The following is a 25,808-nucleotide window of genomic DNA, read 5'->3' as shown; positions in this document are numbered from 1 at the left end:
TTCTTGATTTTTTTTTGGAAGTTTTGTGACATTCTAAGATAGTGGCTGGGGGATGGGAAGTTCTACCCAAGGAAATAAAATGCCTCCAGGGCTTCCCTTTCCACTAGGTTTATCACCCCCCCCCCCCCCCCCCCCCCCCCCCCATCCAAACTAGCCCTTTCGCTTTCACATTCTCCTCCCCTATCATCCCCTTGGTTTCAATGGACATAAAGATACCCTAGCCCTTCCGCTAGATCTTCTAATAGCAGCATGGGAAGATCGATCTATTTGCACGTTCTACATGAGTATATTCTTGATACGAGTTACATAGATAATAATTCAAATTGTAGCACTATGAGGAATTGAGGATCGATTTTGGCCAACAAATAAACCTAAAATGTACACTGAGAGGCTTCTCAATTTAGGCTTAAATTGAAACCCCATTAGAATTGAGAACAAATCATGTTGCTTCATTAGACTAACACACGATCCTAAAACATGTTAATCAGCCGTAAGGACCAAGGATATCATCAATTAGCCAATGTGTTTCACATACAGAGGATCAATGTATTGCAGTCTGTCACAGATTGTACATCTTGGCAACAGCGACAGCAACAATTTACAGTTTCAATTGGGACACAAGATGTAAATAGGCGTGAGCACGTGACAGATGTTTAAGTACAGTAACAAGATTTCATTTTGTTGATGCAAAGTGCCATCTTATTTGTTACCTGAATTGCAGGTTATTCACAGAAAAGACCGGGAGCCATGCTTGATCTGTTACAACACAAGCTTTATGCAAATGCGTGCAAAAGCTCAGCTAGATCTTCGTAGGGGTATGTAATGTGAAATACACAAGGCACTTTGAATAGGAAGCTAACTATATTCACAGCACAGACCAACAAATATTGGCATTCATAATCCTTGCCTCATCAAGCTATCAGTCTGATCTGCATGGAAATGAATCAAGATTCCTGGGGAGCTTCAAACCTTGATGGAGTATCAATTCCCATCATACACATGAGTCCTGATATCAAGATGATAAGAAGCACTATTCCCTGAACATAGTAGACAGGTGTGAGACAATATTGCAAGGATACAAGGTATATTGATTTGTGAAGTATCGTCTCACACATGAGCCTACATTTCAGATTAGAGCTAACCACGAATGAAACAGAGTACAGGTAACAACCTACAACAAAAGTTCCCTCCAGAAGAGTTTATTTGACTAGGCACTCTCCGTCACATTTGCCCAGGCCAGCCTTAGTAGTATTGTTCTTCCCTTCAAGAATCCTGCCTAATGGCAGGTTGGAAGGGCTTTCCAGTAAACCAGATGGTTGAGAGGCATAAAGAATGGTATATTTAGCTCCAGACTTCTTCAGCATGGCAATCAGGTCAGAAAGCAACTCTCCTGCAGTGACATTAGTACCAAATTAACTTTCAGCTGTACAGTTGAAAGTGGAAGAATAATGTAAGAAGTCCTATCCTAACCTTCTGTTTTTGCAGGGTATAAATCCTTGAAACCACCACTGCAGAAGACAATTAGATCACTCTGTCCACTTGGGTTGTTTCTCATTCGTGACGTCACTAGGTCCTTGAATGTAAATGCTGTCAATATACGAAACAGATATAGCATAGAAGAACTAACAAATTATGTAATAACTTACATGGATAGAATCCATGCCATGATGTTTATTCAGATCTTGACCAGTTACAGTGCACGTGTCTCTGTAGGAGATACGATTTCTTTCAAAGCCATTGTTACAATTCTCAGCAAAGCCAGTCAGAAATGAATTTTCCAATTTCTCATCATCTGATGTGGAAACATAGGGGTATGCGATGGAAAACTCTGAACTTTTGAAGGAGACCTGGTAGGCATAACGATTATAAGCAATTAGGAATTTGATGCTTCAGTTAAACAATAACTGAGGGAAATAAGAGTGCTAATGGTTACCTTCAGTGTATCTGCTAACGCTGGATCAATTTGTGTATCTTTAGATATGTCTGACGAATGTAGCTAAGGGGGAAAAACAAGTCAATGGTCAGTGAAAACAGAAAACATGACTATCTTAGTAATAACCTCACCATATATTGATAAAAAGGTGGAGAATTTGCTAGTTTTATGGCTTCGCGGAATCAACAAACAATATTTATCAGCACTCTGCTATTCTGCATATGTTGGAAAGGTTTGGGTTCCCGGAAAGATGGTTGTCATGGACTCGTGCTATCCTATCATCTGGCTTGTCTGCGGTGCTTCTTAATGGTGTCCCTGGAAAGTTCTTCAAATGCAAAAGGGGCATCTGACAAGGTGATCCGTTGTCACCCCTGCTCTTCGTCCTCGCAGCAGAATTGCTCCAAATACTGATGAACACGGCCGCCAGCATGGGCCTAGTGCGCGCCCCTATCCCACATGATGAAGATTAATTCCCAATAATTCAGTACGCGGATGACACTCTACTCATCCTCCAAGCAGATGCAAACCAACTATTCTTCCTAAAGGCCCTCCTGAACAGCTATGAAATTTCTTCGGGGCTCAAAGTAAATTTCAGTAAGTCGCAGATGATGCCAATTAATGTAGCGCCTGAGAAGATGCTCCACTTAGCCAACACATTTGGCTGTCAGATAGGTGCTCTGCCCTTTACATATTTGGGCTTACCAATGGGGACTACCAAGCCACGGATTGAAGACTTGTCACCGATCATGGACAGAGTAGAACGGAGGCTATCTGCCTGCTCCACGTGGTTATCCTACTCAGGTAGATTGCAAATGGTCAATTCAGTAATCACTCCTATTGTCACCTACACTTTATGCACTATCAAGGTACGAAAAGGATTCATTGATAATATTGACCGAGCACGCAAGCAATGCCTATGGCGGGGGAATGATGATACTGCAAAAGGAGGTAATCTGGTGGCATGGCCAACTGTTGTGAAACCAAAAGAAAAAGGAGGGTTCGGAGTTATTAATTTGAGACTGCAGAATGATGCTCTTCTGCTCAAACAGATCGACAAGTTCTATAACAAGGTGGATACTCCATGGGTTCACCTGGTATGGAGCAAGTATTATGACGGTAGAGTCCCCCATGAGTACAGGGAACTTGGATCATTCTGGTGGCGTGATGTTATGCGTCTCAATATCATATACAGAGGTACCGCGAGGTGCACCCTCGGTGATGTGGCTCCACAGTTTCCTTCTGGGATGACCTCTGGTTGAACTCGATCCTATCCCTGGAGTATCCCAGACTGCACTCGTTTGCAAAAGATAGTAGTATCTCGGTACAGCAAATGGTGCTAGAGCAAGACCTGAGCAATGTCTTTGCACTGCCGTTGTCTATCGAGGCGTATGATGAAATGCAGGCCTTACAGAGTCATTTGGAAGGAGTAGGATACGATGATGGTACTGCTGACATGTGGTCACCAACTTGGGGCACAAGGTATACCTCTCGACGTTTTTATTGACATGCCTTCAGTGGTGTGGATGCCCACCCGGTATACAAGATGCTGTGGAAATCTAGCTGCACTCCCTGAGTAAAATTTTTTGCGTGGTTGGTTCTGGTAGATCGACTGAATACAAAAACGATGCTGCGAAGAAGGCACTTAAACATCCAGGATGATGCCCTTTGTGTTATGTGCAGCACCGGCATGGAAGAAGACATTGAGCACCTTTTCTTCGATTGCCCATTCGCTGGTCAGTGTTGGAGTTCCATCAACTTCGCATGGGACAGCAGCCTTCCTCACACAGAAAGATTTGTCAGAGCACGAGACACTCATGGCAGAGTTTTTCACAGAAGCCTCCCTTATTGCAGCATGGGAACTTTGGAAGCTCCGCAACGACAAGATTTTTCACAGGGGAACTCCTAATCCTTCTATTTGGCTAGCCAATTTCAAAAACCAATGTATGCTGCAGTCAGTTAGATTTAGGACTGACCTTAGGTCATCCTTCTGTCATTGGTTAGATGCTTTCAGTTAATTAAGGTTTGTAATCCTCTGTACCCAATATAAATACAAAAGCTCACTGTGGCGATCTCCCCCACAGTTTTTTGCGTAAAAAAAAAACAGACAATATTTATCAGAAATATCGACTTTTAATTTTTTTGAATCTATGCACAGGCACTGCTTCAGTTCAAAAAATTTTATTTAATTCAACTGTATTTGCTCAAGATAGTTTCAAGCCAGTAAAATATAGATAGGTATAAAATAAGTACCTTTGAGCCAAGAAAAACAATTGCAACATCAACATTATATTCTTCTGAGCATCCTCCCGTGAACACTAATAATAAAATCACGATATCATGATCCAGGGAACTGATTAAACTTGCAACAGCTGATAATTAGAAGAAGTTGCGTGAGAGCTTAAGTTTCACCAGCGAGGATAGTTACAATGTCTGATAGTGGACCACTTATTTAGCATCATCAGAATGGAATCTGGATGATAAACAGAATGAGGTAAATTCTAGAGTAGTGAGCTGGCATGTGTTTTTCTATAATAATAATTTGAAGGTAAGAAATCTTTTTAATGAGCTAGCAAGTTTGGCTCAAGTAGAATCTAAGTGAACTGATGAGACATCAACGTTGAGCAAGGTAACACGGTATCTTGTAAGAAAGTAACTAACTCAAATCATTGAGAAAGGCTGATTATGGACATCACAGTATAAGAACAGTATTGCACCCATCATATGCATTAGAAACTAGGCATGCGTGACATGAACCTAGGCACTGTGTTGATGCAAAATTCTCTGATAAAAGAAACCTGGAACTTCTAAGAACTAAACACTGTTTTGTTAAATTGAACTCATGGCTTCAATCCCCATTGCTATTTAGAGGCTAAAGGTGGCCCATATAAAGAAGAGCCAAAGCTAGCACCAGTTCATGCTTCAGTACCAAAAATAAGGGCACAAAGTATTTTTAGGCACAAGATATAGTATCCCCAATGTGTAGTGTGCAACATAAAAAAATATAGGCTTGTCAGTTAATCATTCATTTCTTGAAAAAGGACATCGAATCTATGTATTCCCTAGGCATAAAGTCTCAATCTTGACTTTTCAATGATTGTATTCGGTGAACTTAACTTTCCAAAATTATAGGTAAAAATCAGCTAATGCAATGTGATATTGCACAAATCAAATATGTACTAAACAGTTGCTTGCTCCCAATAAGGTCGACTTTAACAAATGATGAGTTAATTATTCCACTGATTGGAGGCAGTTTTCTACTTAGTCAACAGGAGCGATCATGAACAAAGTTTAGATAAAGAAAGTGTTCCTCGAACAAGAATGGAAAATGTGTGCGTTTCATGAGTCATGGCAATGCTTTGTATACCGATTCATTATAGTTTATACTTTTTGGGTTATAAGCAGAGTAGCCAAAACACTTCAATAGTAATTTCACGAATCTTATCTATAGCTCAAGCTCTCTAAATCACGATAGTGACGCAAAAGATAAGCACAAGTGCGCAACAAACCCACCCGTAGTTTTTGGGAGCCCAGAGGAACGCTGGCGCCACCACCGACGTGGTCGACGCCACCTGCGCCCATGCCAGCATCACCGTCATGTACGCCCGTGGAAACTCCGCGCCCGCCCCCTCCTTCCTCCTTACCCCCTCCTCTCCTCTCCGTGAGTCTGGACACCATGCCTCCTCCCCGCACCTGCTGCTGCCCATGCGCGCTCCTTCCCCTTGAACCCCCTCCTCTCTCCGCATGGGCAAAACCCAAGAGCAGGGATGATGACGACTGGACGAGCGCGCCCTGTCTGCACGACCCTAGGTGCGTCGCACGCCTCGACCGCCAGCCCCAGCACGCCCCATCCGCTGGCACTGTCTCACCGTGCCCCATCCCCCGGCGTCCGGCCGTGCCCCACGACTCTCTACCTCTGAAATATGAAACACTTGGATGCCACATACATCTGAAGCAGATGAAAATATTTGGAACCTATGCTTGAAACATGTGTGTGAAATATATGCAGCATCCAGATAAAACACTTACAACTTGTAACATGAAAACACTTATTGCAACATAAGACTGAAACAGCTGAAACATTTCGAGCATACTCTTGCGATATATATGTGTGAAACATATGCAACATCCAGATCGAAACGCTTGCAACATACGTCTAAAACAGATGAAACATTTTGAACAAACACTTGCAACATGCCTTTGAAACACTTGTAACATATGCAACATCCTGATCTACTTTTGCAACATCCGCATAAAATACTTGCAACATACCTCTGAAACATCTGAAACACTTGCAACATACGCTTGCTCCCAATGGAGGATCATCAGCGCGTGGAGTTCACCGGTGTAGAGCTCGCCGGTGGCGCGGTGCTCGCCGCTCTGGTGGAGAAGGCCACGGCAGGTCTGTTGGAGAAGGCTGGGCGGGCGAGAGGCGTGGTGGAGAGGGAGGAAGATGGGCTATTGTGCTAGCTCTGGCACGGTGGAGAAGCCACCTGGAGGAGCGGAGGCGCGGTGGAGAACACGGCAGCCGCGCCGAAGCAGCGCGGCGGAGCGCGGTCGCGGTCTCGCGGAGACCTGTCGTGGCGCTGCGGTGAGGTGAGTTTTTTTAGAATGGTTGGAGGCGAGTGGATGAGCACATAAAGGGACGGTCGTTGGGCTGGCGCGGACGGCCCACCATCTGGAGCGTCCGGCATAGACGGACGCCCTATACGAAGAATTACCGATAATACATGTATACACTTGTGATTACTTCAGATCCAAAATTCCGAATACAAATAGGTAAATAGCTCAAGTTAGGGGTTCGGGTCCGCAATTTTGCGCAGCATCTTTTATCAGCATCTACTAATTGCATTCATGCAGTACTCAACTGAACAGCTCATGAAGGAAGTTGAAAACTCCATAGCAGAGGTCAAACAGTACAATCAAGACTATGATGAGGACAACATCAGGCAGCAGGTATTCAATTCCTTGATTTGGGTATTTCTGGTTGTGAGTTCCTTCACTAGACGTCTAAACTGCAGCCTGGCTATTTTTTCTGATTTAACTGCAATTTTCATTTTTTTTGATATTATTATTGTGTCTTTTCATCTCACAGATGTCAACTATCAGTGAATCATAAGTTCTATGCTAAAAGGGATTATCTGCCTAACTTTTTCTTTTCCCATGAATGGAAAACCTCATTTGTACGTATTTCTATGTGGAATTCAATGATGCAGGTCCAGGATGTTCTAGAGGCAGCGAAGGTGCTTGAATGGCTCAAGGACAAGTGAGAACTGCACGGTCGACTATATCGGGCGATGAGTCTAATGCTGCTGGGTCAAGGCTGTCTGAAGGTGAGAAAGATGGCTGGTGTGGCAGTGGGCAATTTTGTGAGTGGCCTTGGTCCTTGCCAACCAACCCATCCAATGAAGAATCTTGCGCATAGCAGAATCTGTTTCTATATAGCATAAGAAAGAAGTGTACTATATTTTGTATGTAGAATGCAAGTTCGCAAACGTTGTACCCACTCTTTAAGAGGTTGTAATCTACATTGCAACATATCAGTCTTACAAATATACAAATCAAGTGAATCAAGAGTTCTACATCGGCTCCGTTGTGCCGTCACCCTTTTTCAGTTCTTCAGTTTGGATGTGATGTGTTGGACTATGTGCACGATGGCTTTCTTTTGTCAACAAGAAAATGTGGAATTGGATGCATGCTTGGCTGGTTGCTACTGCTTCCCCGTGGCTTGAAATGTATGCGGATGAGCAACAACTCAGTTACCATTTTATGGTATTTTAGAAGCTATTTTGCATAAAAGTTATATGGCTCAAATATCAATTGGGAAACACACACGCGAGCATGCATGGCATGTGTGCGCTCACACACAAGCCACACACGCAAGCCAGCACACAAGTTACACAACCACGCACGAGCGCATGCGCGCGCACACACAAGAGCCACACACTGACACACACGCATGCGCACGCATCTTTAATTCAACCGGGGTGGTATGTTTTCACGTGCGCGCGCACACACAAGAGCCACACACCGACACACACGCATGCGCACACGCACGCGCACGCATCTTTAATTCAACCGGGGTGGTATGTTTTCATGTGCTAGAATTCAATAGTTAAACAAGGCGAAGATGGGGGAGAAGGGGTGCAAACTAAAGATGGCAATGGGCCCAATCCTGATTCCCTGCGGGGAATTTCTTTATTAGAGGATAGGGATGGGGCCATTTGATCCCCCATGGGTATCAGGCGATGATCAAAGACTCCTCGTAGTGGAACCTGGTCTGCTACTTCACCATGAACGCCTCGGCTGCCTGTCGGAATGCCTCTGCATTGTCCATCCCTAGCTCCATCGGCGCCGCCCCTGCCGCTGCTGCGAACCACCGTTGTTGCCGCCCGCCGTTCTCTGACTTGGCTCACCGCAGCACCGACGAAGCCTCCCTCATTGTGCTCGTACGGCCTGCTGTGCCGCCACAGGTCATCTCCGACATGGTCCGCCACGGGGGCCTTGGCACGCACCATCTTCACGTGCACTGTCTCCTTGTCCTCGAACACGTCTTCCGGTGGCGCCACCTCCTTCCAGGAGGACTCAGCCCAGGTCCCCATCCCCAATCATCGCTTCCCCGCCCTGCAACAACTCAATTACCATTTTATGGTACTTCAGAAGTTATTTTGCACAAAAGTTATATGGCTCAAATAACTATTGGGAAACACACAGGCAAGCACGCACACAAGACACACACCCACGGATGCGCGCATACGCACACGCACAGGCCACGCGCGCGCGCACAAGAGCCACACACCGACACACACGCACGTGCACACGCGCGCACGCATCTTTAATTCAACTGGTGTGGTGTGTTTTCACTTGCTAGAATTCAATAGTTAAACAAGGCAAAGATGGGGGAGAACCGGCGCAAACTAAATATGGCAATGGGCCTGATCCCCGATTCCTCGTGGGGAATTCCCCTTTTAGGGGATGTAGCCATTTGATCCCCCATGGGGATCGGGCGATGATTAGGGATTCCTCGCGGTGGAACCAGGTCTGCTGATTCACGATGAACACCTCGACCACCTACCAGAATGCCCCTCCATCGTCCATCCCCACCTCCACCGGCGCCGCCGCTGCCGCTGACTACCGTTGTCGCCGCTTGCCGATCTCCATCATGGTCGCCGCAGCTCTGGCGATGCCACCCTCGTCGTGCTCATACGGCCTGCTACGTCGCTCGGGTCTTCTCCGACATGGTCCACCGTGGGGGTTGAGCGCCCACCGTCTTCAGTGCACCGCCTCCTTGCTGTCGTCGAATACCTCCTTCGGCGGTGCCGCCTCCTCCCCGGAGGGCTCCGCCCTGGTCCCCATCCCCAATCCTAGTTTCCCCGCCCCGCCCCGCAACAACTCAATTCCTATTTTATGGTACTTCAAAAGCTATTTTGCATAAATTTATATGGCTCAAATATCTAATGGGAAATACACACGCACGCACGCGTGGTGTGTGTGCACGCACACACAAGCCACACACGCAAGCACGCACATAAGCCACAAAACCACGCATGTGCGCATACGCACACGCACAGGCCACGCGCGGGCACACACACAAGAGCCACACCCCAACACACACGCGCACACATCTTTATTTCAACCGGTGTGGTGTGTATTCACTTTCTAGAATTCAATAGTTAAACAAGGCGAAGATGGGGAAGGAGTGCAAACTAAAGATGGCAATGGGCCCAATCCCCGATTCCCAGTGGGGAATTCCCCTATTAGGGGGTGGGGCCATTCGATCCCCCATGGGGATCGGGCGATGATCAAGGGGACTTCTCGCGGTGGAACCAGGTCTGCTGCTTCGAGATGAACACCTCAACCGCCTGCCAGAACGCCTCTCTATCATCCATCCCTAGCTCCACTGGCGCCGCCGCAATCGTTGCCGCTACCGCCGACCGTCGTTGCCACCGCTTGCCGTTCTCCAACTTGGTTGCCGCAACTCTGGCAACGCCACCCTCATCGTGCTAGTACGGCTTGCTACGCCACCGTGGGACTTCTCTGACATGGTCCGCCGCGGGGGCTGGGCGCAAATGGTATTCACGTGCACCGCCTCCCTGTTCTCGAACACCTCCTCCAGTGGCACCGCCTCCTCCCCAGAGGGCTTCACCCTAGTCCCATCCCCAATCCTCGCTTCCCCACCCCGCAACAACTCAGTTACCATTTTATGGTACTTCGCAAACTATTTTGCATAAAAGTTATGTGGCTCAAATATCAAATGGGAAACACACATGCACACAAGCCACACGCACAAGCACGCACACAAGCCACACACCCACGCACGTACGCGCACAGGGCACATGCGTGCGCGCACACACAAGAGCCACACACCGACACAATCACGTGCACACAGGCGCGCATACATCTTTAATTCAACGGGTGTGGTGTGTTTTCACTTGCTAGAATTTAATAGTTAAACAAGGCGAAGATGGGGGGAGAAGGGATGCAAACTAAAGATGGCAATTGGCCCGATCCCTGATTTCCCGCGGGGAATTCCCCTATTAGGGGATGGGGCCATTTGATCCCCCATGGGCATCGGGCGATGATCAGGGACTCCTCACGGTGGAACCAGGTCTGCTGCTTCACGATGAACGTCTCAACCGCCTACGGAATGCCTCTCCGTCATCCATCCCTTGCTCCACCGGCGTCGCTGCTGCTGTTGCTGCTTCTGCAGACCATCATTGTCGTCGTATGCCGTTCTCCGACTTGGCTCGCCGCAGCTTCGGCGACGCCGCCCTCGTCGTGCTCGTACAGCCTGCTGCGCCGCCGCAGGTCTTCTCCGACATGGTCCACCACGTGGGGCTAGCCGTGCACCGTTTTCACATGCATCATCTCCTTATCCTTGAACACATCATCTGGCGGTGCTGCCTCTTCCCTGGAGGGCCCGCCCTGGTCCCCATCCCCAATCCTCGCTTCCCGCCCCGGCACAATGTGTATGAGAGTTGAGAGATGAACCAAAGAGCAGAGCACCAGACATCCATAGCTCCAGGCCCATCTAAAGGCTTCATCTCGTTTGCGGGCACCCTTGCGTTGATGTATTCTTCCTTTAAAGGTCCAGTCGGTTAGGTGTGTGGTGGAGGGCCTCTCCCTAACGCCTTTGTTGCTATTCTGCTGTTGATTAGGTTCTCCTAACCACTTCCTCTGTGGTTTAGTAACCGACACTACGGGGTTCTTCTCCCGTAGCTACATTGTGTAAGCCGTTCTTTCAGCTCTTCTTCTTAATGAAATACGTGTGAAGTCGTGTTCTCTTAAAAAACACTGGTATCCTAAGTATTGGCAGGCCCCAAGGGGATTCAAGACCAAGTGGGTCATGCATGAATTCTGTCTGGAGAGAAAATGTAGACACAACAACGCCAGCCTATGCTTCAATCCATGGTATGACACTCAGTCTACTTGAGGAACGTTACTTATATGTATACTTGTGCTGAAAATATTTTACAATTTAGTTTGTGTCAATAAACTTTAATGTGCAATTTTTTTGTTTTATATATGTTCTGGATGAATGGTTGTGTGCAAGGTACACAAACACAACAAGCAAGCCTTCCATTAGTAGTTGATCTACTAGAATGCTCGAAGTTAGCTCCATCGAGGTCAGTGCAGTCAATGAGTTCCTTGATTATTCCAGCTACTTCAGCTCCGACGGATCAGGGCAATCAACGAGTCACAGCGTAGTTGGGGTCAAAAAGCGAGGCGTGATTTGTTTCACACAACATGGCTCATGTGGCGTCAATTGGCGATATGTCTCAGTGCTAGGCTGCTACATTCTTTAGTTTTGGATTTTTGGGCTATATGCCACATGTTAGTACTACATAATATATACCTCGGGAGGGCCTTTCCTTTTGGGGCCTAGAGCGGCCACCCCTTTGCCCCACCCCCAGGACGATGGGTCCTACAAACAACCATAGCAGCTACACCTCCTCATTTTTTTACGAGAGCTACACCTCCTCGTTGAATATGCTTCGTGAAGACCATCAAGCCCTAGGAAGAAGCTACAAGTTGCATCACTAGGCAATTGTGGCGAATGCCCTAGGAGGGGCCATTTCCTTACATTTGTCTGTGGCTTTCGTGTCATGATCATTGATGAAGAATTTTAAAGCATATATAATAATTCTCAAGCTATTCCGCAGCAAAAGCTCTAGTTATTTCGTGGCGGTTTTGTTGGTTGCTAACTCATTAATAAGTAGCTCGTATATATATTGAGAGATCATACTGTGTGTGAAATGGACATTGATTTTATATTGCAAATTAAAAAGGACTGTTATGTGTGATACACACACATGCATGCACACACGCACAATGCGTGCACGCGCACACACACTTCTTTTTCACTTAACAAAAAAATATAATGGAAGGATACACAGCATATTTCTTACTCCCTTCGTCCAAAAAAAACTTATGTTATAGGATTTTAGGACGGATTATGTTACTACTTACCTACTACCATAGTCGAGGAGGAACACTCAAGGAGAGGCACAATAGCAGCACAAGCACATGACTAACTGTAGATAACTGAACACCGACTAAGAATCAGTATCACTCACTTGTCACAGGCACTGCTTACCAGTCCAAATGCAGGACACCTCATCTAGAATTTCCTTCATCACCAATGAAAAGCTTGCAATGAGATGATTGAATCATCGGTTTCCATGATTGGGCCAAGCATGTTCGGCGAGGCCATGAACCAAATGCAGGCTCGTCGCATCTGCAAGCAGTTGTGCTGCTCTGCCAAAGCTAGCTTCGTTGCCACTGTTTCCACATCAATGTGGCTTCGCTGAGCTTACTTTCACACAACAACCTTAGCCTCTCCACTCCATACCTGTCTGCGGCAACCAGCAAGTGTGTGATCACCGGATTCCGGCCATCACTGCAGCTATCAGGCAAACGATCTGTTAAGATGAAGTGAAGCAGAGCCTCGATGATTGTTGGCTCCATGTCATCGATCCTGATGAGATTTTTAGCTTTCTCCTTCATTGGACCAAAGAGCTGCGCTCTAAACACCGGAGAGGGGAAGCCAGGACACATTTGTGGGCACGGAACATCTGGCTGTCCACAGTGAATGTGACGTCCACCTCTTCGCCATCACTCAACATCTCCCAAAGTCCTAGTGCAGGCTAGACAGCAGGACGACGACAGAGGTCATCTCGTTCTCCACGGTGCGGGACTCGATCACGACCGTCAACACACACCTGATCGTGAGGCAGTCCCTGTTGAGGTACGGCAAGCCCTGCTCTTTCGCAGCAAAAGCTCTAGTTATTTCGTGGAAGTTTTGTTGGTTGCTAACTCAGTAAGTAGCTCATACGTTGAGAGACCATACTTTTTGTGTGGCGAAACGGATAATGATTTTATATTTCAAAAGGGACCGTTATGTGTGATACACACACATGCATGCACACACGCACAGTGCGTGCACGCGCACACACACTTCTTTTTCACTTAACAAAAAAATAATGGAATTTTTCCCCGTGGTGGTGACATAGATAACATATGTCTCCGCTAACGTTGATGGGGACGGGGACGGAGAATTTCCCCCCGTGGTGGTGACATAGTCACATAGATAACATATGTCTCATAGATAACATATGTTTCACTCATGCAATACTTTATTGTTTTTCCTTTACTCACTCAATGATTCTTTTTGGGACGACATCAGTGCATGTAATCACCACCGGAATGTGCTTCAGTTTTGGTGATTCGTACATTGGAAAAAGTTTGTTATAATTTATTTGTATTGTATCTGATAAATTTTTCCAAGAAACATGTGTTGATAGATAAATAGAAATTTCCTAATTTAATTTATATCAAGAAACTTTGATGTATGGTTTTTTTTTGTTTTGTATATGTTCAAGACACATGTGTGTGTATGCGCGTGCGCACACACACACAACTGATGTGGTGCGTTTTCATTTACTGAAAATCCATAGTTAGGCAAGGAGAAGAGATAGGGGAGAAGGAGTGCAATTTGTTTTTACGAAAGGGGCACGAAATACCTGATGGGTATGTGGCCCAACTACGCCACCAAGGACGGTTATTGGAAAGGACAAGAAGATGCTAAATTGGATAGACGCTACTTCTGAAGGTGGTCGAGAGGTCGGAGTTGTTGGGGGAAGAAAACACTGGTATTATACGTATGGAAATGAATAAAACACTAGTATCCTAAGTATTGGCAGGCCCCAAGGGGATTCAAGACCAAGTGGGTCATGCACTAATTCTGCCTCGAGAGAAAATGTAGACACAACAACGCCACCCTATGCTTCAATCCATGGTATGACACTCAGTCTACTTTAGGAACGTTACTTATATAGATATGATATGCATACTTGTGTTGAAAAATATTTTACAATTTAATTTGTGTCAATAACTTTATTGTGTGATTTTTTGTTTTATATAGGTTCTGGATGAATGGTTGTGTGCAAGGTACACAACAAGCAAGCCGCCAAGTAGTAGTCGATCTACTAGAATGCTCGACATCAGCTCCATCAAGAGGTGTCAGTGCAGTGAATGAGTTCCTTGTTGACTCCTTGAAGGATTATTCCAGCTACTTCAGCTCCGATGGATTAGGGCAATCAGCGAGTCACAACGTAGTGGGGGTAAAAAAGCGAGGCGTAATTTGTTTCACACAGCATGGCTCAGGTGGCGTCAATTTGCGATATGTCATGGTGTTAGGCTGCTACCTTCTTGAGTTTTGGATTTTTGGGCTATATGCCACATGCTAATACTACATAATATATACCTAGGGAGGGCCCTTCCTTTTGGAGCATGGAGCGGCCACCCCTTTGCTCCACCCCCCAGGACAGGTCCTACAAACAACCATAGCAGCTACACCTCCTCGTTGAATATGCTTCGTGAAGACCATCAAGCCCTAGGAAAAAGCTACAAGTTGCATCACTAGGCAATTGTGGTGGATGCCCTAGGAGGGGTCATTTCCTTACATTTGGCTGTAGCCTTGGTGTCCTGATCATTGATTAGAATTTTATAGCATATATAATAATTCTCAATGAAACATTAGGACCTGAATATATGCATTGCCATGGATAAATTATAGACATCAGATGGGAAATGATTCAGGACCAATGCAACACAATGCATAGCATAACACAACTTTCATTGAAGGAAAAAATTATTCTAAAGCTCCACGCACCCACAGCACAGAACCAGAACCACACACGACTTAAATACCACAATTTAACGACAAGGGGACAAAGGTGAATCCATACTGACATTTAGATAAGAGTTTTGTTGTTGATACACTATGTCTGATGTATCAGTAGTCACTTCTGGTCAGTATATATTGAGAGAACAAACGCACATATGGATAGCAACTGAACATATGCCCAAACCTAGAGAAATTTCGATTTTTATTTAGTCATTTTCCATGAAACCGATGTTACTGTTATCATTCTAAAAAACATCATGAACTCAACTCCCTAAAAGATATGTCACAGTAATACACATGACTGACTGTAATCAGTATCACTCACTTGTCACCGGCACTGCTTACCACTCCAAATGCAGGACACCTTGTCTGGAATCTCCTTCATCACCAATGGACAGCTTTCAATGAGATGATTGAATCCATTGGTTTCCATGATTGGGCCAAGCATGTTCGGCGAGGCCATGAACCCAATGCAGGCTCGTCGCAGCTGCGAGCAGTTGTGCTACGCTGTGCTAAAGCTAGCGTCGTCGCCACTATTTCCACATCAATGGCTTCGCTGAGCTTACTTTCACACAACAACCTTAGCCTCTCCACTCCATACCGGTCAGCGGCAACCAGCAAGTGCATGATCGCCGGATTTCGGCCATCGCTGTAGCTATCAGGCAGACGATCTGTGTAGATGAAGTGAAGCAGAGCCTCGAAGATTATTGGCTCCATGTCATCGACCCTGATGAGATTTTCAGCTTTCTCCTTCATTGGACCAAGGAACTCCGCTCTAAACACCGGAGAGCGGAAAGCCCGAACACATATGTGGTACATTGAGAGACCATATTGTTTGTGTTGTGAAACAGACATTGATTTTATATTTCAAAAGGGTTTATGTGTGACACACACACATGCATGCACACACGCACAATGCGTGCACGCGCACACACACTTCTTTTTCACTTAATAAAAAAATAATGGAAGGATACACAACGTATTTCTTACTCCCTCCGTCCAAAAAAACTTATGTTTTAGGATTTTAAGATAGATTATGTTACTACATCACCTACTACCACAGTCGAGGAGGAACACTCAGGAGAGGCACAACAGCAGCACAGGCACCAAGCGAGCTGCGCAAGACCAGAACTAAGAATATCCATATAGCCAGCCCAGAATGGGTCTAGAATATGTAATAGAAGCTGATAGCATATTAAGGGAAGAGAGAAGAGAGTGTGGTCAGCAATGTAACAGAATTCCTAAACTCTTAAGCTTTATTCGTTCTACCTTCAACTACTGTCGCTGCCTATCTGAATTTCGTGCTAGCTTCTCCTACCTTAACATTCTAGTATCGGATTCACCAATCCCTCCGCTCCAATATTTTGAGCTCCTACTCCATCGATCGATCAATCACCAGATCTGATTGGCCTAACATGGATCCCATCGGTGAGCTGCCGCCGGGATCTACGATTCCATAATTCCCTTCCCGCCTGCTCGATTTGTGGAGAGTTCATAGATTCTGAAGCCATTTCCACCCCACCCACACTACATCTTCCTGCAATGCAGCTTGGGAGCCATCGATCCTAACACAAAATCATCCTCGAGGATATTCAAAAGTGTTTCTCCAAGAACGACCTCAAGTGGGGCGCACACTTCCATGACTTCGAGCACCACCACGGCTCTCACGTCGTCGCTCTTGAAGTCGCTGCCAAGGTGTTCGACAAATGGCGCCCCAGATTGAGGCCTCCATAGACGACGCCAAGTAGGAGGTCGGCAAGCTGGCACACCAATGGGATCGCTCTATGCTTTAGCACGCCACCGCTGAACCTGGTCTCATCTTGCAACCCAAGTCGGCGTCCGAGTGCTCAGCTCGCCTGCTTCGAATTCCGCCGTCAATGGACCAACTGGGCACCTCATCGAAAATTCTTCCTAGGACACTAGGTTTGCCATAGTCTTCACCCATGTCTTGGGAAGGGGTGCATTCACTTCTACCTCCCCTGCTCTTGTTAAAATGTCATTTGGTCAATTTGCTCTAGAACCTCATTTGGATAGATCAGGTTCTTCCCTCGGCAATTACAGTAGCCAATTTCATAAACTCTATTTCTCCCCTTCCGATGGCAAGAATCCCAAGCTCTAGATACGAAGATTATTTTGAAATGTATCACGTAGAACATCCAATTTGGATTTGTGTTGTGCCTGTGCACTCCAAGGACCAGCTGCACGTCCGTGGTAATTGGTTGAATTCCATCTAAAAACTTCCACCAGGTCTCAATTTGGTACTGTGGTGCTTGAGCGCTTAGGTTGTGATCGCCTAGAGCTTTTGATTTGATAATTTTGTCACATTTAAACAATCTGGATCCATGCCTGATTATGCTAAGAAATTCACTAAGTTGGTTGATTAGTTAGTTGCTTATGGTCACAAATCTGATCCCTTGTTTTACACCATGCGCTTTATTGATGGCTTAAGCGATGATATTCGCCTTATTGTTCTTGTTCAACCATTGTCTTCCTTGGATATTGCTTGCACTTGGGCCTTGTTGTAGGAGGAGGCAGTTGTGCCCATGCGGCGGTTGTGAATATGTAGGCCCGATATCATGTTTTACCATAAGCAGATCTCTCGGGGGCCATTTCCACTTCCCCCGCCACCACGTCAAGATATGCTGCCAATGTCATCCACTAAAGGTGCTGATGTTCGTGATGGCACTTCATCTAAGACATCTGCGGCTAAGAAATACTCTCCTCTTTGTTCATACTGTCGTGCTAGAGGGTATGTGATTGTTGCTGAGAAATGGTTACATGGGCACAAATGTTCCACCACTATGTAGTTGCATACCATGGAAGAGTTGTTGGATCCAAAGTTTTAAATCTCCGGCTAAGCCTCTTAGCTGTTATCCTCCTCAGCAGCTAAGCCTAGCTATAGCCGGATATAGCTATAGCCATTTAGCTGTTTTTGTAAAAAAAGAGGAAAAGAACGTAGAACCAAGCCCAATCCAAATCATCGCTCGTAGCTACCTCCATGCCGATTCAAGCCGCTGCCGCCGCTGCTCAAAGCCGCTGCCGCAGGCTGCCTCTGCTCGAAGCGGTCGCCAGCGGCCACTCCGCTCGAAGCCCCCGTCGGCCGCATCCGCTCGAAGCCGCGCTTGGGGAAGACCAGAAGAGCCGCGCCGCGCCACCATCTCCAATCCACAACTGACACCGGCACAGCCGCCGCCGCCGACGGCGCCAGCCACCTCCGCTCGAAGCTGCCCCTCGGAGCCGCGCTTGGGGAAGACCAAAAGAGCCGCGCCGCGCCACCATCTCCAATCCACAACCGACACCGGCATAGATTCTGCCATAGAGCACTCAGATGTTCCTACCATTCATACAGTATTTGATGCCCAATTCTTCTTGGCTATTTCAAATGGCTCCTTTGCTGCCATTAATGGGTTTCTACCAATGGCCAATGAGCATCTCTTGGTTCAGGTTTGTAGCCTCTCAGCGAACACTGTTCTAGAAGCACCTGCCCCGGCCTTGCCTCTAGAAATTTAAGCTATACTTCTGGAGTTTGCTTCTGTATTGGCACTGGTTAGTGGATTACCACCCATCCATCATTATGATCATGCTATCCCACTGATTCCTGGTCCTCAACCTATCGACATAAGACCGTATCGGTACACTCCGGATCTCAAAGATGAAATCAAAATTCAAGTTCATGACATGCTCACCAAGAAGTTTATCCAGTCCACCACCAGCCCATTCTCATCACCAATGCTTCTGGTCAAGAAGAAGGATGGTTTGTGGCGACCGTGTGTCGATTATAGACACCTAAATTCCATCATTGTCCGCGACAAATTCCATCTACCAATTTTGGATGAGCTAATGGATATGAAGTGTCATGAGCTAGTTGCTTTTCCTCTTCTACCTCAACTTCTGATTCCATCAAATCCGCCTCAAGACTGATGAAGAATTAAAAACTACTTTTTAAACACACTTTGGTCACTTCGAGTTCAAGGTCATGTCATTTCGCTTGTGTGGCGCTCTAGGGACATTTTATGGTGCTATGAACTCTACATTACTACCATTTCTTCACAAAGTGTGTTCTTGTATTTTCGGACGACATATTGTTTTATAGCCGCACCTATGATGACCTTGTTAGCCACTTGCATGCTGTTTTTCAGTTGTTGGCTCAGGATCAGTGGCAAGTCAGGCATAGCAACTTCACCTTCGCACAACACCAGTTGTCCTACTTGGGACACATCATTAGTGAGGTAGGAGTTTCTATTGACCCTAATAAGATTCAGGCCATTACTTTTTGGCCCCAACCAACAAATTTCAAGGACCTCCATGGCTTCCTCAGACTTGCTAGCTATTACCCTGGAGATTCATCCACCAATTTGCAGTCTTAGCTAAATCGTTGACAGAGCTTCTTAATTAAGAATCGCACTCTGTTCATTTGGACCAGCGTCTATCGGTAGGCTTGTGATTCTCTGAAGACAGCGCTCAGTTCTGCCATAGTTCTGGCCATGTCTGACTTCGCTAAGACTTTCTGTGTTGAAACTAATGCTTGTGATCATGAAATCTGCGCGTCCTATACGGCAGGGTCACCCCCTGGCATACATCATCAAGCCATTGGGTCCTAAGATGGCAGAACTCTCCACTTATAGAAACAAGTATTTGACCACAACCATTCTTTCTGGTTATCCCCATGATCCTGATACTCAAGCAATCTTGTCCAAACTTGCTATGTCCCCAGATTTAGTGACCAACTTCTCCCTGTCAGATGGCATCCTATGCTATAAGTCTTAGAACCTGGTTAGGAAACAACACTTCACTGTAGCAGCCCATCTTGGCAGCATTGCATGATGCACCCTGTTGGTGGTCATTCTGGATTCCTATTCACCTATTGCCATGTCAAGCAACTCTTTGCCTAGAAAGGGTTGAAAACGTCAAGCCAACAAACACCAAACTAAATGTGTGTTCGATGTGGGGGGGATTCTGTGTTCCTCAAGATATAACCTATGTGCATTTCTCTGTGGCTCCTAGTGCCAATCACAAGCTATCTTTCAAGTTCTTTGGACCTTTCTAGGTGCGCAAGAAAATGGGTCCAGTGGCATACCAGCTTGATCTCTCGGCTTCATCAACTGTCCCCCGGGTGTTTCATGTCTCCAAGTTGAAACATGTTGCCCGTCATCAGCCTAGGTGTCACCATCTCCTCCTAATCCTAACAATTTAGTTTCCTAAACAAGTGCTAGCCCAGCGCGTCATTCATGGCCTAGGGGATAATTGCGTCGGGGTGTGCAGGCATTCGGGTCTGCGGGCGCACGCCCAAAAAGTAGCATTTGCCATATATAATAGGTTTTGTAGCTAAGTAGAAGCTTAATACTTAGTTATTTACTTGCGGCTTACCCCATTGTATCCAGCTAGATGTAACCTGTTGTCGTAACATTTGTATATCATCTACAACTTGGTGCTATTGTCTCATTGATTGTGTTATCTAAATTTCTATCTAGAAAAAAATATATGTACCGTGCAATGTGATGGATGTGAGTTGGTAAGTGATGTAGCTTATTGATCCTTTTTGTTTTGCAAAAAATGTTTCTTTTTAATTCTGTAGGCATATATCATGCATGCTAGCTATTAACTAATCGCATCTTAGCATTATGGATGCACAGATCATAAGCTTCCTATTTTTATACAGATTTACCCAAACGCAGGCGTCTGATATTTTGTTTACCTGTCTGTTGACGCACCCACGCCTGCGCCCAGCCGGACAGGAAGAAGACAGCGGCAAGGACGCAGACAGAGACCACGCCGGCGTTAGGGTTCCAGCATCTCCCGCTCCCGTGCTCTCCCTCTCTTATTCTCCATCTCCGACGAGCATAGAAGGGGGTTTGGGGGAGGAAGGCCGTCCAGGAGGTGGGGATAGCGGCAAGGCGGTTTAGGGGACCTTGCTACAGTGGAAGCGGTCGGGACAGGTCGGAGGCGGGGGAGCTCCACGGCCGGAGCTCGCCATGGAAAAAGGAGGGGGGAGGGGAATAAAACGGCCGCCGCGGGCGCGCTAGGGTTTCGCCGGAGCTCCGCGAACACCCCGACGAAACCCTAGCGCGCCACGGCAAGGCGGTGGGCAACGGCGGGAGCAAGGACGAGGAGGAAGGCGCGGTTGCCGGCGAGGCAAGTGGGAGTGGGGTGCAAGGACAAGGGCGATGAGGAGGCGTGAGGGCGAGGAGGTGGCGGGGGCGAGGACGAGGAGGAGGCGTGAGGAGGAAGGACACCCTTTTTATAACTTTTCTTGATTTTTTTAGAAGTTTTGTGACATTCCGAGACAGTAGCTGGGGGATGGGAATTTCTACCCAAGGAAATAAAATGCCTCTAAAATCCCTCCAGGGCTTCCCTTTCCACTAGGTTTATTACCCACCACCACCATCCATCCATCCAAACTAGCCCTTTTGCTTTCACATTCTCCTCCCCTATCTTCCCCTTAGTTTTAATGGACATAAAGATACCCTAGCCCTTCCGCTAGATCTTCCACTAGCAGCATGGGAAGATCGATCTATTTGCATGTTCTACGTGAGTATATTCTAGATACCTGTTACATAGATAATAATGCAAATTGTAGCACTGGTAAAGAGGAATTGAGGATCGATTTTGGCCAACAAAGAAACCTAAAATGTACACTGAGAGGCCTCTCAATTTAGGCTTAAATTGAAACCCCATTAGAATTGAGAACAAATCATGTTGCTTCATTAGACTAACACACGATCCTGAAACATGTTAATCTGCCGTAAGGACCAAGGATATCATCAATTAGCCATTGTGTTTCACATCCAGAGGATCAATGTATTGCAGTCTGTCACACTGTACATCTTGGCAACAGAGAGCAATAATTTACAGTTTCAATTGGGACACAAGATGTAAATAGGCGTGAGCACGTGACAGATGTTTAAGTACAGTAACAAGATTTCATTTTGTTGATCCACAGTGCCATCTTATTTGTTACCTGAATTGCAGGTTATTCACAGAAAAGACCGGGAGCCATGCTTGATCTGTTACAACACAAGCTTTATGCAAATGCGTTCAAAAGCTCAGCTAGATCTTCGTAGGGGTATGTAATGTGAAATACACAAGGCACTTTGAATAGGAAGCTAACTATATTCACAGCACAGACCAACAAATATTGGCATTCATAATCCTTGCCTCATCAAGCTATCAGTCTGATCTGCATGGAAATGAATCAAGATTCCTGGGGAGCTTCAAACCTTGATGGAGTATCAATTCCCATCATACACATGAGTCCTGATATCAAGATGATAAGAAGCACTATTCCCTGAACATAGTAGACAGGTGTGAGACAATATTCCTCGCAAAAAAAAAAGGTGTGAGACAATATTGCAAGGATACAAGGTATATTGATTTGTGAAGTATCGTCTCACACATGAGCCTACATTTCATAATAGAGCTAACCACGAATGAAACAGAGTACAGGTAACAACTTACAACAAAAGTTCCCTCCAGAAGAGTTATTTGTCTAGGCACTCTCCATATTGTTCTTCTCTGCAAGATACCTGCCTAATGGCAGGTTGGAAGGGCTTTCCAGTAAACCAGATGGTTGAGAGGCATAAAGAATGGTATATTTAGCTCCAGACTTCTTCAGCATGGCAATCAGGTCAGAAAGCAACTCTCCTGCAGTGACATTAGTACGAAATTAACTTTCAGCTGTATAGTTGAAAGTGGAAGAACAATGTAAGAAGTCCTATCCCAACCTTCTGTTTTTGCAGGGTGTAAATCCTTGAAACCACCACTGCAGAAGACAATTAGATCGCTCTGTCCACTTGGGTTGTTTCTCATCCGTGGCGTCACTAAGTCCTTGAATCCTTGAATGTAAATGCTGTCAATATACGAAGCAGATATAGCATAGAAGAACTGAAAAATTATATAATAACTTACATGGATAGAATCCATGCCATGATGTTTATTCAGATCTTGACCAGTTACAGTGTACGTGTCTGTGTAGGAGATACGATTTCTTTCAAAGCCATTGTTACAATTCTCAGCAAAGCTGAACAGCAATGAATTTTTCAATTTCTCATTATCTGATGTGGAAACATAGGGGTATGCGATGGAAAACTCTGAGCTTTTGAAGGAGACCTGATGGGCATAATGATTATAAGCAATTAGAAATTCGATGCTTCAGTTAAACAATAACTGAGGGAAATAAGAGTGCCAACGGTTACTTTCAGTGTGTCTGCTAAAGCTGGATCAACTTGTGTATCTTTAGATATGTCTGACGAATGCTAAGGGGGAAAAACAAGTCAATGGCCAGTGAAAACGGAAGCCATGACTGTCTTAGTAATAACCTCACCATATATAGATTAAAGGGTGGAGAATTTGTTAGTTTTATGGCTTCGTGGAATCAACAGACAATATTTATCAGAAATATCGACTTTTGGATTTTTTGAATCTATGCACAGGCACTGCTTCAATTCAAAAAAAATATTTAATTCAACTTTACTTGCACAAGGTAGTTTCAAGCCAGTAAAATATAGATAGGTATAAAATAAGTACCTTTGAGCCAAGAAAAATCATTGCAACATCAACATTCTTCTGAGCATCCTCCCCTGAACACTAATAATAAAATCACGACATCAGGATTCAAGGAACTGATTTAACATGCAACAGCTGATAATTTAGAAGAAGTTGCATGAGAGCTTAAATTTCACCTGTGGGGATAATTACCATCAAGTTTGACCAGCCACCTTCCTCAAGAATAGATTTAGCTAAACCCTTTAACAACACTGTCTGATAGTGGACCACTTCTTTAGTGTCATCAGAATGGAATCTGGATGATAAAGGTCAATGGAAGGTAAATTCTAGAGTAGTGAGCTAACATGTGCTTGCTATAATAATCATTTGAAGGTACAAGAAATATTTTAGATGAGCTAGCAAGTTTGGTTCAAGTAGAAGCTAAGTGAACTGATGAAACATCAAAGTTGAGCAAGGTAACATTGCTAGTAAGCAAGCAACTAACTCAAATCATTGAGAAAGGCTGATTATGGACATCACAGTATAAGAACAGTATTGCACCCATTGGATGCATTAGAAACTAGGCATGCGTGACATGAACCTAGGCACTGTGTTGATGCAAAATTCTCTGATAAAAGAAACCCGGAACTGCTTAGAACTAAACACTATTTTGTTAAATTGAACTCACAGCTTCAATCCCCATTGCAATTTAGAGGCTAAAGGTGGCCCATATAAAGAAGTAAGAGCCAAAACTAACACCAGTTCATGCTTAAGTACCAAAATAAGGGCACAAAGTATTTTTAGGCACAAGATATAGTATCCCCAATGTGTACTGTGCAACATAAAAAATAAAGGCTTGTCGTTCGTCATTCAACTTTTGAGAAAGGACATCGAATCTGTTTTCCCTAGGCATAAAGTCTCAATCTTGAACGCAGGCGCTTCAATGGGGTTGTTATTTACTTATTTACATTGCATGGAACTTGTGGAAGGAGAGGAATAGGAGGATCTTCGAAAATGTACACAAGACGGTGTAACAGGTGGCCTCCATGACCAACGAGGACATAGTGCAGAGACATAGGGCATTGGCCATGGCTGGGAGGAGAACTAGCAGTGACAGGCGTGTAACTCTTTGGTCCTAGGACCAGTTTGTTTGGCACAGTGGGTGTCATGTGTACATAAATCTCTTTTCCTTACTTAATTGAACGGTAGCGCTCCTGCCTTTTACTTCAAAAAAAAAAGTCTCAATCTTGATTTTTAAATGATTGTGTAGGATGGAAGGCTATGTTGTTGTTGTTGTGTAGGATGGACATAATTTTCCAAAACTAAATGTAAAAATCAGATGCAATGTGGTCTTGTGCAAATCAATCTCTGCTAAACAGTTGCTTCCTCCCAATAAGGTGGTCTCTAGCACAGATGCCAGATGGAGAAAACAGCGACTTTAACAAAGGAGCTAGTTATACCGATTCATGATAATTTATACTTACAAGCAGAGCAGCTGAAACGCTTCAATAGCATCTTATCTAGCTCAAGATCTCTAAATCAAGCCCCACCCGTAGTTCTTGCGAGCCCAAAGGAACGCTGGCGCGGTGGCGCCACCACCGACGTGGCCAACGCCACCTGCGCCGCGGCCAGCATCACCGTCAGCATCATCCATGCCGCTACCATTTGATCGAATCGAGTCCAAAAACTAGCGGAACAAAAAAAATTTGAGGATGAGCGGACCCAATAAAGACATTGGTCACACCGATAAAAAAATCGAAGTGGCCATAATACATGTATACACTTGTGATTAGATCAGATCCGAATACAAATAGCCAAAATAGCTCAAGTTATGGTTCCGGCGCTCAATTTTTCACAGCAGCGAAGGAAGAGAAGGGGCGGGCATACCTGATGTGGTGGGTTCTCGTTGCAGGAAAAGGGCAGTTAGAGGTATGACGGCGGCGGTCGCCGTAGTTGTCGCGCACTCGCGCCCGCAGCTCATTCTCGGGGGTTGTTTGCAGCTTGCTTCTCCGCACGCTATTGGGCCGATTTCTCTTTTTTCCAGATGCACAAGCATAACTACGCTCGTTTATTAGAGGAATTCCTTTATTAGAGGAAGGGAGCAAGCGGCCCATGAAACTGGCACCTTCTTTCTCCGGTTCATTTTTTCCTTTTGCTATGATTTTTTTTCTCTTTTTTCTGTTTTAATTTTTGCTTCGAACTGTTTTA

General features: G+C 45.4%; 1 protein-coding gene and 2 pseudogenes across 1 annotated transcript; all 3 read right to left on the bottom strand.

Annotated features, from left to right (window-relative positions):
- Window positions 1-617: 617 nt before the first annotated feature.
- Window positions 618-5,637, bottom strand: LOC136502893 (uncharacterized; annotated as a pseudogene).
- Window positions 5,638-12,510: 6,873 nt separating this feature from the next.
- On the bottom strand, window positions 12,511-18,424 carry LOC136502892 (BTB/POZ and MATH domain-containing protein 2-like; annotated as a pseudogene).
- A 3,549-nt stretch (window positions 18,425-21,973) lies between these two features.
- On the bottom strand, window positions 21,974-25,602 carry LOC136505442 (uncharacterized). Its single transcript, XM_066500594.1, has 8 exons — window positions 25,488-25,602; window positions 23,798-23,916; window positions 23,643-23,695; window positions 23,312-23,371; window positions 23,025-23,225; window positions 22,841-22,951; window positions 22,575-22,760; window positions 21,974-22,404 (listed from the first exon to the last, which is right to left on the bottom strand). Exons 2-6 carry the CDS (start codon window positions 23,814-23,816, stop codon window positions 22,937-22,939), a joined length of 348 nt encoding a protein of 115 aa, XP_066356691.1. The 5' UTR covers window positions 23,817-23,916; window positions 25,488-25,602; the 3' UTR covers window positions 21,974-22,404; window positions 22,575-22,760; window positions 22,841-22,936.
- Window positions 25,603-25,808: the final 206 nt, after the last annotated feature.

Source organism: Miscanthus floridulus, chromosome 14, assembly GCF_019320115.1.
Source record: "Miscanthus floridulus cultivar M001 chromosome 14, ASM1932011v1, whole genome shotgun sequence".
Lineage (NCBI taxonomy): Eukaryota > Viridiplantae > Streptophyta > Magnoliopsida > Poales > Poaceae > Miscanthus > Miscanthus floridulus.
Note: the sequence above shows the minus strand (reverse complement) of the source record. Positions and strands in the feature narration are given on the sequence as shown.